Below are 14,553 nucleotides of genomic sequence, written 5' to 3' on the forward strand. Positions count from 1 at the left end.
AGCAACCCCCACTTCCAACCGAGAGGTTGTGAGTTCGAGTCTCCCCAAGAGCAAGGTGGGATGTTCTTGGAGGGAAGGATGCCGAGGGTCTATTTGGAAACAGTCTCTCTACCCTAGGGTAGGGGTAAGGTCTGCGTACACACTACCCTTCCCAGACCCCACTAAGTGGGATTATACTGGGTTGTTGTTGTTGTTGTAATTTGCTATAGCAAGAATTTCAAGTGCGCACTTTGACGTGGATGAAATATGTTGGGAGGTAGTACAAATTTGAAACGGCTATAATTGAGAAGAATCATACATCGCGATATATAATTATCAATTCAAAACATTTAGACAAAAATTTTAAAAAATGGTATTAATTAATAAAAAAACCTCTTTGACTCCCCAAGTTATAATAAGTGTCACTGGGCATATATTACTTAAAAACTTAGGTAACTTTAATAATTTGGTACGTCAAATATTAAATTTAAAACTGCATGGGAGGAATATATACTGTACATACAGTTATATATATCGCACAAAATACTGAAAAACTTTCCGTGAGACCCGTAATTCTGATAACAGAATCCTTTTTCCGGCTCGAAACTTCCCTTTCTCCATTGAAACAGCTACATTTTCACGTAAAAAACAATCTCATTTCGCCAAAATCCTCACAAATTTGACACAAATTTATTAAAATTTGTATATGTTTTAATTAATCCGTGCACCTACATTTTGCAATCTTCTTCTATTTATTGGAGGAATTGCATGTGAAAAGCTATATATATTTGACAGTTTGTGAGAATTATTGAGGGATCGGAGATGGGGGAGAGGTTTATAATTGAGGTTGAACCGGCGAAGCCAGCCAAAGATGGAAAACCGTCAGTCGGACCGGTTTATCGGAGTTTATTCGCTAAGGACGGGTTTCCACCTCCGGTCGAAGGCTTAGATAGCTGTTGGGATATTTTCCGGTAACAAAACCGTATTTTTCCAAAAATGATAATTTTCTGCAAAATTTTGATTAAACTGCTGTGGATTTCATGTTATGATTTGATTGACTAAATTTTAATATCTACGTTTGAAATTATTTTATCAGTTCGCAACAAAAGGTGTAGTCTTTTAGTTTTATACATTTGATTAGTGTAGTTCCCAGATTGATTTTTGAGTTTTTTTGTACTTAATTATGTAATCACCATTTTATTTTATATACTAAGTGGATGTGGAATTTGAGATGTCACTTTGACGTATATATTATATTCGTATAGTGAAAGTAAATAGGAGTATTAAAATAGTAGTAGTTGACTAGTTATTTGATAGAGAAAATATCACAAGAAAAAAATGAGAATTCGATTAGTATAATGATTTCAATTCTTGAAATTGTGAAAGTTCTATAAAATGGAAGGACGTCAAACACTTTGGAACATACATCCGTGAGTAGAAAGAGTGTCATATAAACTGAGCCAGAGGAAGTGTTTATTTTATGTTTGGTGAGGAATGAGTAGTTTCCAGATTGATGATGCTTGTAAAAGTTTACTGTGTAATGTTGGAATTTATAGATGTTTTCTTGTCTATATCACAGTATGTCAGTGGAGAAATATCCCAACAACCGAATGCTTGGCCGTCGTAAGTTTGTGGATGGAAAGGTATGTTTTACTACACATTAGTTTTAACTCCTACTTTCAAAAGAATTTAGTTTTCTGAATTCATGTTAGCTGATTCTTGTAATTGTTGCTCGTATTTTCAGCCTGGAAAGTATGTGTGGATGACTTACAAAGAAGTATATGACATTGTCATAAAAGTAGGAAATGCCATCCGGAACTGTGGTGTGGAACAAGTAAGTTTCCAACTCTCTTTATCCTCTGTTTATTTTTGATAGTTCCACTTATCGATTTCTGTAGCCTGTTTAGTTTTGTTCATCCCTTGATTGTTCATACTTTCAATCAGTTCCCTTATCTCCTGTCAATTTGACTTCTGATTTAGGGAGGAAAATGTGGTATTTATGGTGCCAACTGCCCTGAGTGGATTATAAGCATGGAGGTATTGACCCTTTCTGTTGTTTATTTTGTGTATGAAGCGATTCATGTTCTTCTTCTTCTTTTTGATTTTTTCTTTTTTCCTAGTTGTCTACATTGAGAATGTACATCTGTGAGAGAAAACTTCTATTAGTGTTCTTCTTGGTCATGTTTTATTGGTAAAACTGTTGTTTTTATAAATTAATGCTTACACATGGACATCTATCTATATTATAACAACAACAACAAACCTAGTGTATTCCCACAAGTGGGGTCTGGGGAAGGCAGTGCGTACGCAGACCTTATCCCTATCTAGTAAAGGTAGAAAGGCTGTTTCCAATAGACTTCGGCTTAGAAAGAGTGAGACGAAGAGGAAGAAGAAAAGGGGGAAGAAGAAGAAGAGAGAGAAAAGGGAAGGGGGGGGGGGGAGAATTAGTAGTACTAAACTCTAACAATAGGAAATACGATAACAAAAGCGAACTAAATCACATGACAAAGTAACGATCTACTTAAGAATATGCAGGAACCCGAGTGCTACTAAAGTAACTGGTAAGAAAAGGAGAAACTTACAACTACCTACTAACCTTTTACCCTAATCCTCGACCTCCATACCTTTCTATCAAGGGTCATATCCTCAGTAAGCTGAAGCCGCATAATATCATACCTAATCACCTCTCCCCAATACTTCCTTGGTCTACCTCGGCCTCTTCTCAAACACGCCATGTCCAGCCTCTCACATCTCAAAGCATCAATGCTTCTCCTCTTTACGTGCCCGAACCATCTCAGCCTCGACTCCCGCATCTTGTCCTCCACGGAGGTCACTCCCACTTTGTCCTGAATAGCTTCATTCCTAATCTTATCTCTCCTGGTATACCCACTCATCCATCTCAACATCCTCATTTCTGCTACTTTCATCTTCTGCACATGTGAATTCTTAATTGGCCAACACTCCCCATATAGCATGACAACCTTTGGATTGTACATTTATTAACCAGTGTTCAGCTGGCTATCTTTTCGATTCTGAAGATGCTCGTGAAAATATTTGGCATCTGAATGTCAAAGTCATTCTTTTTTCCTTTTTGCTTTAAATCCTAAGCTCTTTTGAATGAACACTTGCCTTTGATTACAGGATGCTTCTCTTACTGTTCTTATTTCCAAGTCCACTTTCAATCTTTCTGGGTTCCTATCTTCGCTGCTCACTATTTCTGCTATTGTTGGTTATAACATCTATTGTTTGCTCGGATAGGTGTTAGAAATTAAACCTTGTCTGTAATTCTTATTGACTCTGACTTATTCATGCAGGCATGCAATGCTCATGGACTCTACTGTGTCCCTCTGTACGACACTTTAGGTATGCATTCTTCTTATGTGACAATAGTGTCTCTGTGCTCTTCCTTGTGAATAGACTTAATCATCCTTGGTGTTACTCTTATGAATAATAGAAATGTTCTGGGCTCGTTCAAATGAGATGCGTGAATGTGCAGTTTGACTACCAAGAGGCTATCACATTTACCAGTCATATGCCTATTTATTTTTTATTTTCTGTCATGCTGATGTAATAACTAGTATATAATGATAATCTTTTTTATGTCTTCAGGTGCTGGTGCAGTGGAATTTATCATTTCCCATGCTGAGGTTTCAATTGCTTTTGTTGAGGAGAAAAAGGTTCCCGAGGTATAGACATAGTATCCTAGGAGGTCAACTTTAAATAGATAGTCTAATATTAACTATTCAAACATCAAGTCTTGGATTCCATAAGCATGTTGATCCCCAAGCTACATATACATGACTTTCTACTGGGAAGTGAGATTAACTCGCCTGTGCAGGACAAAGAATGATCTGCTTGAACTTCTATGCTGTTTTAAAAAGATATAAATATTTCAGACTTGGACATCATTTTTCGTAGATCTTTGGATTAGTATAGCTTTCAGAAATAAAGTGTTCAAATAAACAGGACAATGACTAGAATGTTTCAAGAAAGATTGTTGTCTCAGAAGCTTTTTATTTTGAATTTGGAGCTATGCTTTTGAACATTCAGGGATGTGGTTCTTACTAAAATGTGTTTTTATTCCTCTTCAGCTTTTGAAAACATTTCCAAATGCAGCGAAGTACTTGAAGAGTAAGTCAATTGTTATTTAGTTTCATTTTTCAGAAGTGTGAAATATGTCATCTTAAATGGGAAATTGTGGCCTATTCTTAATCACCAGCGGTTGTGAGTTTCGGGGAAGTCACTCCTCAACAAAAGGAAGAGGTTGAAAAGTTTGGAGCGGCTCTCTTTTCCTGGGATGAGTTTCTACAATTAGTAAGACTTCTCTTTTCAAAGGACAAGTATATTCTCTTTGGAATATAATGATTGATGCACCCCTTCCCTTCCCTATCTTTTTTGGACATCACACTTATATGACTTCGATATTCATTTTTAAACATCACACTTCTCAATATGTGCAGGGAAGCAAAAATCAGTATGATCTTCCAGTGAAAAAGAAGACTGATATTTGCACAATAATGTATACTAGTGGAACAACTGGAGAACCCAAGGGTGTGATGATTTCGAATAATAGCATTGTTACTCTTATAGCTGGAGTGAAGTGTTTTCTTGAGAGTGTACATGAGGCGGTGAGATATATGTCTTTTATTTTCATGTGTTTCAAAGTAAAGGATAGCCAGAGTTGTAGTCTCCATTTTGAAAATGTGTTTCTTTGATCTAACGTTTTCGTATTGCAGTTGAACGTGAATGATGTATATCTCTCATATCTTCCCTTGGCACATATCTTTGATCGGGTGATTGAAGAATGTTTCATTAGTCATGGCGCCTCAATTGGATTTTGGCGAGGGGTAAGATCTCCACATCTTCTATGAAAATGGTGACAGAGCTTATCTTATGCATTTCTTATCATGTTTGCAGGATGTCAAGTTACTAACTGAAGACATTGGAGAGCTGAAACCAACTGTCTTCTGCGCAGTACCTCGGGTATTAGACAGAATATATTCAGGTAATATCTTACTGCTCCCTAATATTAATTCATCTAAAGTATCAAACTCTTTCTCCCAATCACTAATATATACCTCCCTTTCTCATGAAACTGGAGTATCATTGCAGTTTAGATGTGACTTACTGTATCATTGCAGTTTAGATGTGACTTACTGCAGAAAGTGTGTAGACATTAAATAAATAAATACTGTGGAATTATCTTCTCTCTATTGGTGTACTTTTGACTTGGTACATTTCTGCCTTAAAATTCTCGGTGCGTTTGACTAGTTGCAATGAACATTCTCAGGTTTGCAACAGAAAATTTCTTCAGGGGGTCGGCTAAGGAGCACACTGTTCAATATTGCATATGCTCGGTAAGTTCTGTTCCATGTTTCTCATTTCAGTTAGAGTATTTAGGAGATAACAACTTTTTGTTGATGCAAACATCAATGTCTTAAGCTATGACTTCTGGCCTTTCTAAGGTGCTTCAATTGTTTTTATGATGATCGAAAAAAGCAAAAATGTTCAAAAAACGTCTTTTTTGATTGGATGGGAATGAATGGAAAAAATTTAATCATCCCATCTGCTGCCAAGAAAGGTACTGTATCTGTGGTTGGAAAAAGATGCATCTGATGATAGTGCCTTTTGATATTTGACCATTCCATGTTTACTTACCTGGCCAAAATATATGGGTGTTTCACATTCTGGGATTTACACCTGTACTTTTGTACAATTCTAGCACTTCTCTTCTACTTCCAGACTTTGAGATTCTTACTGCAAGTCAACACGAGCTTTTTCATTTGTATTCGATTTTCCATAGAATTGCAATTTGTTGGATTCTGTATAGTTGAGAAGAAATTTAGTTTCAGTTTTTGGTTAAGAATGAATATTGGATCTTATTTGAGATATTTTCTGTTGGAGCTTATATAATCATACCTACATTTTTTTGAAATTCTGCAGCAAACTTCAATATTTGAAGAGTGGGTGTAAATATCACGAAGCATCTCCAATTTCCGACAAAGTTGTTTTCAGTAAGGTGGTGGAAATACTCCAGTAGAAGCTACTATATCTTCTCTTTTTGCTTTGTACCAGTAAATATGTAACTTTAATTGCTTTTGCTGATTACTTAGGTAAAAGATGGGTTAGGAGGCAAAGTGCGTCTTATATTATCTGGAGCAGCACCCCTCTCATCTCATGTGGAAGCTTTTCTGCGAGTTGTAGCATGTGCTCATGTTCTTCAAGGATATGGTATTTTATCTCAATTCTCATGTTAATTCCATCGATGGTGTTAAGCTTATTGTCTTGCTCCACCCCGAAAAATCTCAATGGCCTTAATCTGTTTTTATTTTATTGTTTGTAAAAAAGATAAGATAAATCTCATGGTTTATGAACTAGTCAGCGACATCATTTTAGTTGTTATGTTTGAGTGTTGACTATTGCTGAAATAGGTAAATCTTTTGAACTATTTGGCAGAGAACTTCTATTTATAGTTTTACAGAAACTGATCTGGCTTGGTAGTTTAGGTTTCAGCTGAAATAGGTTTCTTTTTATTGCTTAAGTAATTGAATCGGCCTTCCTGATGATTTGCTACTGTGTATTCTTGCCAAAGCTGATGATTCAGGATTTACTTTTAGGTCTGACTGAAACTTGTGCTGGTACATTTGTATCACTACCCAACCAATTTGATATGCTTGGTACGGTTGGTCCTCCTGTGCCCAATGTGGATGTGTGTTTGGAGTCCGTTCCTGAAATGGAATATGACGCTCTTTCAAGCACGCCACGTGGAGAAATATGCGTGAGGGGTGACACTGTGTTTTCTGGTTATTACAAGCGTGAGGACCTCACGAAAGAAGTCATGATTGATGGGTGGTTTCACACAGGTTTTTCTGCTTTCTTTTTTTCACTTGTGCTGATAAATGTCCCACTCGTTAAAAAGCTTTAATTGGATTCATCTCCAAAAAACCTTTTTCAGGGGATATTGGTGAGTGGCAACCAAATGGTAGCTTGAAGATAATTGATCGCAAGAAGAACATTTTCAAGCTATCACAAGGTGAATATGTTGCAGTCGAAAATTTGGAGAATATATATGGCAATAATCCTGTTATTGACTCGGTAAGTGATCCCCTTAGATACATTGACCTCTTAACTATAGCAATTTGGTGATTTCATATGTGCAATTTATTTTCTGAACAAATAATAGCAATTTGGTGATTTCATATGTGCAATTTATTTTGAACAAATAAGGTAGAACATTTTCATCTGCTATGTTCACTGCCTATGATATATCTGTGTGGACTGTTAAAAGAAAGAAGCATTATTCGTATAGGCAGCAATATTTAATCCTAAAAGCTGATAAATTGTCTCCTGAGTCAAACTTAATGCCACTGCTTTCTGTAAAATTCTCTTAGCTTTGCCAATCTTGGCAACATGATATTCTAAGAGTTAGTATTCCGGTTGGGCATAATGAAATGACTATTAATATAGAATAGAGCATATTGTATAAGTGTTAAGCCACCACACAGTGTTGATAAAATGTATTCTGCATAATGTAATGAATATTCATATAGAATAGAGTATATTGGTAAATCTAGTTTTTATTTATGCTCTTTAGAGATTAAAGCCATCATTATCTCTAATAAGTCGAGTTCGATGAGCCTCATCAGCCCGTGCTGCATCTTCTGCCTACTAGTAACACAGCTAACCATTTTAGACTTTACGATGCTGATTTTTCTTTTTTCTTGATTGGCTCTAGATATGGATATATGGAAGCAGCTATGAGTCTTTCCTTGTTGCTGTTGTTAACCCAAACAAACAAGAGGTTGAAAAATGGGCTAAACAGAATGGCCTCTCTGGGGATTTTAATTCCCTATGTGAAAATCCAAAGGTGAAAGAACACATACTAGGGGAGCTCACAAAAGCTGCAAAAGAGAAGAAGGTTAGTTCTCATCACAGGGCGTTGCATAGTGAAAGGTGCTCGGGTTGCCTTTGCAGAAAAGGATATGTGAATATGCCTTTTTTTTTTCTTTGCAGCTGAAGGGCTTTGAGTTCATAAAAGCTCTACACCTTGATCCGGTGCCATTTGACATGGAACGCGACCTTCTGACTCCAACATTTAAGAAGAAAAGACCACAGTTACTCAAATACTACAAGGTAAATTCTCTTTAATCTCCTGGTAAATGTTAATGTGAAGATTGGTCCATGTGCAAATATTTCCATTTCCTCTTTGTTTTGCTGTGATTTTATTTGTTCTGTCGCGTCCAAGAAGAATGATTACTCTTTTCAACATCCAGGTCTTCATAGGGCCTTTGTATACCGTTGCATGCTCCTCCGCGTAGCTAATAATATAATCTTAATGGAATTAGGAAAAGGAGTAGACATATGAACAAGGATATATTTTGTGTTCTTCGGCTCAGGTTTTAAAAAGGAAAGAAACTTCAGTAACTTTAACCTGTAGTTGACATGGAACAACCAAAGACTGTTCTTAGCATTTTCCATGTTACAATCTGTCAACTTTGAGTCCTTTTATGTGCAATGTGTTTATGCATTTTGCTCAATGGAGCTTCATTTGCACCTACTGTTGGCACTCTGCAAATTTGATAATGAGCTCAACTTCTATAATTTGACTATGTAAAAGAATTTGAACACCATCAGATTGGCTAAAAGATAATTAATGTTAGCTGCCCCATATTGTGATATTAGTTAACTCGAAGAAAAAGCAGGCAATCTACTACAACATGTTAAATTACAATGATAGTGCAGGTGTCGGAGTCAAGGATTTTTCACTAAAGGAAATCAAAATACAAAAAAGTAAACACATGAAGAAGTAAGGGGAATTCGCCATATAGTATATATACACAAAAAAAATAAAGATTTACCTAGCTACATATGTGTAATTCTCTGGCGGCCACCCCTTGGATAAGGGTGGCTCCGCCACTGGATAGTGCAATTATAAAAATGTGGTAGTCCAATGCACAAAGAATCGCGCATTCACTCAGGGTCTGTAGAAGGACCGTACACCCAGGGATATGATGTAGACAACCTACCCAAATGCAAGCATTAAGTAATTAATAGCTATTTCTATGGCTCGAACCCGTGACCTATGGTCACATGAAGACAACTTACCGTTACTCCAAGGATCCCTTCCTGCAATTGTATATATAAGTTAAATCCTGTGATAATTCTGTTGTTTGTTTATATGTTATTGTCTGATTTCATTTTTTACTTTGTGCAGGATGTGATTGAAACCATGTACAAGGATGCTAAATGAACTTGCAAGGCTGAAACTAGCAGCTTTTCTTTTTAACTCCACTTTTTTTTGGTTTTGTTTTTGTACTGTACATATCACTCAAAGAGGATGAGATATTGTTTTAGCAAACTGGATTATCCTGTAATGCAAGGGAAGATATTTTTTTATTGGATTGCTTTAGTTTAAAGCTGAAAATGCAATTTCAGGGATTTTTTTAAAATCTGGTACTCCTACTGATTATTTCATTATTCTATTGGATGTCTTTGGTAAAAACTTATATGCACAAGATATTTATATCAATATCTACTAACTTACTATGGTTAAATAATAAATTAAGTGAGTATATGTATTAATTAATTATGATTTAGTGATACTTATATTTGTGAAGATATGTATCATATATTTATTGGTTTGGTATAAACACCCGATACAGATAGATATGTACCGATGTGCTTGAAGGGATCCATTCATTAGTCATTTGTGTAAGCCATTTCTGTGGATTATATTGGACGGGTCAAAAAATTGTTTGACCTTAGCCAGAAAGAAGCTAGCCGGCTAACTCAGGAGGCTACTCCTGGCGAAGCCCGCTTGCTTCGGAGTTTATAGTATTTATGTCTTCAAGTTCAAAAGAAATAACTAACTAAATGAGTTTAATGTTATCATAGGACAACAAAGCACCAGTGGTCTAGTGGTAGAATAGTACCCTGCCACGGTACAGACCCGGGTTCGATTCCCGGCTGGTGCACTCTGAGCTGTGATATTATTGAACATACTGTGATACTTGGGTCTTCACAACTTTCTGATATGGGATGAAAATCTGTGCTTCTGAGCTCTTCTTTTATTTATTTTTCTTTTCATCCTTTTTATTTACTGGTATTTCAAGCTCATCAAATTATCAAGTGAAAAAATAAAAGTAGTAGTATTATTTTAGAGTTTAAGACCAAAAATTAATGACAATGCAATTTGTGGTTAGTTGTCACTAAAAGTTATGGTGGAACAGTAAGTACTCTTCCATATTTTTTAATCAGAAGTCTCAAATTCGAGACCTGAATATCGAGCCGCCCCGGGTAGGCAACACTTTACCATTTAAAGTAGAATTTTCAGTATGATTTCAGTTTAGTCGGACTCCAAAATGGATACCGAACATCGGGTGGAAACAATTTGTCATTAGTTGGCTATCTGATCTTCTAATTTCTACACTAATTGCCAATTAACCCTTAAGGGAATAATGTTTGAAAAGTTGTATATATCGGTGTCCACATTCTACCTTTTTTGCCTCATCATTCTATAAACACTTACTGTTTAGTTAAAAGTTCAGTTGTACTCGGTATTTACACTAAACGAAGTAATTTAACTCTTATTAAATCGTAAAATTCAAAGTGAAAATACATAGTATCATTTAACTATTTGGTTAAGCATAATATGTATATAACTTGTATTCATTTAACTTATTTTCTAAGTCGGTGTAATAGTTTTTAATGAATATTAATGACTTCAATCTAATCTAATTTGCTGCAACAAGTTAAGTACTAATCAAATCAATTATTAATATTGTAAGAAAAAGTGAGTAGCCACTAGAACTGGTTAGCCATATGGATAGTTCAATGTGCTCATCGCCCATCGACACTCAATTTTGAGTATTGATATTGAAAATACATTAACGTGGCGCACTCTTCCTAGTCGAACTGAAATTTAAAACCAGACAAAGAGGATAGCTAAAGCGATTCTGGTGAAATCCCACGTAGATTTAACTTTCGATTCACTCGTGAAATCCGAGCGACCCGGGTTTAGTAATGACAAACAATTTAGAGTGGCAAAAAGGTCTGTAAATGACAAGACAAAAATGGTCGGTTTCAAAGTTTAGAAAATGATAAATATTTCAAACCGACCATAGTGGCTTGGGTCCAAAATATACCTTTTTCAAAAATATTCCAAGAAGAATTGACAACTCATCTACATAAAAAAAGATTAGAAAAATAGTGACCCCTTGAATCGATCTTTGATTGAACAATTTAGTCATCCCTTCTTCTATTTTGGTCCAAGGGCTACATTTTTTAACTTCATGTTGTTTTTGTTCTAATTTTGATACGCGCCGTGAACAAAAATTCAGTATAATCCCATAAGTATAATTTGTAAGGGTAATGCATACGCAAATCTTATCCCTACGGCCCTATTTTGTGTAGGTGGAGAAACTGTTTCCGTAGACCCTCGGTTCAAGAACGCATAAACTCAGCAATAATGAAAAGAAAATACAATAGTAAAGAAGCCACGAGAAAAGAAGCGATAATAACAACAACATAATAATAAAATCGAAGTAAGAAAAATACTAGGTAATAATAAAAATCTAAGATCATGAATATATGAGAATAGACTTTACTTACTAATTATATTTTTAATTGAAATTTATTTTATGTTATGTCCGGCTATTGTATATATACATAATATAATTTTCTGTTTCATGTATGTATTAAGCATGCAGTTTTTACCTAAATCTCTAATTTGTAAGGAATACTTAAGTGCGAAAAGTACGTTTATTTAGGTTAAGATAATTTCAAATTCTAACTCCGCTTCTGTTTTTTGGAAATGATTTCAAGGTCCTGAATTCAGTTTGGGAGAGCAAAATATATCTGAAAAAGTACATTTTCATACATAACATATTGCAGAAAATTAAAAACAAAATAAAAGACCAAAAACAAAAAAATGTATGATCTTGTGGTGGAGTTTGTAAGGGGACCTTTGATGGAGTTGATGGCAATCTGCCAAAAGCAATGTGATCTTATAAGATTTGATGTCTTAGTTTCTTTCTTTCTATTTCTTCATGATAATATCAATTTAATAAAAATACCAGCGGTAATATTAGCGTTAGTCTTGTATTTTCTTATTCTTATATTTCTATTATTACTTATTGTTTCTTTCACTTTGGTATTTTACTGTTGTTACTGCTTGTTGTTTATTACTTCTTTTCTTCTTTACTTGATCCGAATCTATCGGAACAACCTCTCTACCTTCTCAAGGTAAGGATAAGGTTGTGTATACAATACATTCCCCATACCCAGTGACGAAGCCGGAAAAATCAATAAGGGTTCAAATTTTGAACACCCTTTGCCAGTGGGCTATGCAAGGGTGTTCAAATTCTATTTTTTTTAGTAATAATAATTAATATTTTATCTTATACGCAATATAATTTTTTCCTCGAATGATTTTCGGCTGACCACCTTTGGCCACACATATCTTTGCGCCTTCCCATATCCCATTTGCAAAATTAGAATGAAATTTTTGTTGTTATTGTTATAAAAGTACACCTATGGATGTTTAAGGGAGACAAGACCATAAATAAGAAAACAACATGAATATTGTTTCCAAATAGACCCCCGGCATCCTTCCCTCCAAAAACTTCCCACCTTGCTCTTGGGAAGACTCGAACTCACAACCTCTCGGTTGGAAGTGGGGGTTGCTTACCATTAGAGCAACCCCTCTTATCGGGACCATATATTGATAAGCGGGACCATATATTGATAAATGAAGAAGTTTATATATTTATGCATTTTTTTTTTTGCTTTATTAGAACTCGTAATAATGAAACTAATTTATTAAAAAATTGCTTCAGAGTACCACGTTTGGAACAATTTTATTTTACATACTAAAAAATCGAAACAAGATATAGTAATGTGGTATAAACAATTTCAAATCACGTTTTGAATATATCAAAAGTATAGATGCTAATTGCATGCAATTATTTATTTTAGGCAATATTTGCTAGAAGAAAAGTTTAATTTTGGAAAATTTGTCCTTTCCAATACGGAACGGACATTTGAAAAGGTTTGAATATTGAGAAGGACTACAAATTTGTAATATGCCTATCCGAAAGTAACATATATAAGAGTTAATTTGGGATAGCTACTCAATAGTGACACCGTTGTTTGCAGAAGCGGAGCCAGAATTTGAAGTTACAGGATTTAGGATTTTTATCTTTTTATGTTAGTCGGTTCTAAAATAAGAATTTGTAATATTCAATGAATTTTTTAAGACTATAATTTGGACTAAAGTTATTGAGTTCGGCCGAATCCGGTGTCGAAACTCTAGCCCCGCCCCTACTTGTTAGCATCTTTTTATTCCAAGAAACTCGATTACAAACATAGGACATAGGAATTTTAAAATTTGTGGATTTTGAATTTGCCACAGGACTTACAGATCATCAAATTTAAAAGACCGATTATATTTACTAGATTTTTTAATACAAATATAAAATTTTAAACAAAGATAATGAGTTCGGATGAATCCTTATTTAATAGGCTAGCTCCGCCCGTGATTACAAATGAGAATCTTTGATCAGTTCAGTTTTTAATTCATTTCACCATTTATGTCCTTGCAAGAAGCAATACTTATCTAGGAGATATTCAAAAATAGCTAGATTTACAAGTGGTCATTCAGAAATAGTCACAATTTCAAAGGTAATCGAAATTTAGCCATTTTTCATGTAAAGATAAATCTGAACGAAAACACTGTTCAAAATTCGGAAAAATACTCCAGCATAATATACTAGAGTTTCAGTATAATATACCGGTCCAACATAATATACTGGAGTTTGGAGCACCGGTGCTTCAGTCTCCAGTATATTATACTGGAGCCAGTAAAGTATACCGGTCCAGCATAATATGTTGGAAGTTCATACACAGGTGCACCGAACTCCAGTATATTATGCTGGACCGGTCTCTATTGCAGTAAAATAGTGGCTATTTTTTATTGACTTGGTAAACACTGGCTATTTTTGAATAACCAATCCGAAAACTGGCTAGACCGTGCTATTTTAACCACTTATCTTGTAAACGTGTTGGGCATTATAAGTTCAACATTCATTCCTATATAACATTGTTCGTCTTATGATATATGTTATTAACAAGAAATTAAATTAGTGATACTATAGTTCATGTAATTAAGTAGAAACATTACTCCTCTATCTTGAAAAGTTTTCCAAAAATCACTTTTTGATAAATACTTAAGAATCTTTCGTGTGTACTAATAATGACGTTATAATTACATCATCATAGCATCATATAATACTAAGATATTATTATTTCTTTTTTGAACAATTTTTTTTTTGGTGTTTTAGATAAAAGTGGAGTAGTGACGTGTCGATAATCCAGGTGGATATGAGAAAAGTTTTGGACCAACCAGTCTTTTTAGTCGGCGTCTGCTCGCTGCTGAGTTGCTACTAATAGAGGCGTTCATTGTTCGGTTTGGATCAATTTTTTCATAAAAAGAAATCAAATCAAGTAAGTTGGTTTTTCAAATATTAGAATCAAACCAAACAAATTAAGTTGGTTTTTTCTCGATTCGGTTTATGT

The 14,553-nt window shown here is 34.9% G+C and overlaps 1 protein-coding gene and 2 non-coding genes across 3 annotated transcripts; all 3 read left to right on the forward strand.

The window, feature by feature from the left end:
• Window positions 1–535: 535 nt before the first annotated feature.
• LOC107793159 (long chain acyl-CoA synthetase 4-like) lies at window positions 536–9,425 on the forward strand. The gene is made up of 19 exons (XM_016615442.2): window positions 536–950; window positions 1,559–1,622; window positions 1,724–1,813; window positions 1,960–2,016; window positions 3,294–3,342; window positions 3,589–3,665; window positions 4,071–4,110; window positions 4,199–4,293; window positions 4,440–4,607; window positions 4,716–4,826; window positions 4,897–4,984; window positions 5,270–5,336; window positions 5,923–5,998; window positions 6,093–6,210; window positions 6,597–6,842; window positions 6,935–7,074; window positions 7,715–7,897; window positions 7,993–8,112; window positions 9,194–9,425. The coding sequence occupies exons 1-19, from the start codon at window positions 802–804 to the stop codon at window positions 9,227–9,229; spliced, it is 1,974 nt and encodes a 657-aa protein (XP_016470928.1). The 5' UTR covers window positions 536–801; the 3' UTR covers window positions 9,230–9,425.
• A 457-nt stretch (window positions 9,426–9,882) lies between these two features.
• Window positions 9,883–9,953, forward strand: TRNAG-GCC (transfer RNA glycine (anticodon GCC)). The gene has a single exon. It is a non-coding gene; the product is annotated as a tRNA-Gly (tRNA).
• Window positions 9,954–9,957: 4 nt separating this feature from the next.
• LOC142181383 (small nucleolar RNA snoR114) lies at window positions 9,958–10,041 on the forward strand. Its single transcript, XR_012710050.1, has one exon. It is a non-coding gene; the product is annotated as a small nucleolar RNA snoR114 (small nucleolar RNA).
• Window positions 10,042–14,553: the final 4,512 nt, after the last annotated feature.

Source organism: Nicotiana tabacum, chromosome 5, assembly GCF_000715075.1.
Source record: "Nicotiana tabacum cultivar K326 chromosome 5, ASM71507v2, whole genome shotgun sequence".
Taxonomy (NCBI): Eukaryota; Viridiplantae; Streptophyta; class Magnoliopsida; order Solanales; family Solanaceae; genus Nicotiana; species Nicotiana tabacum.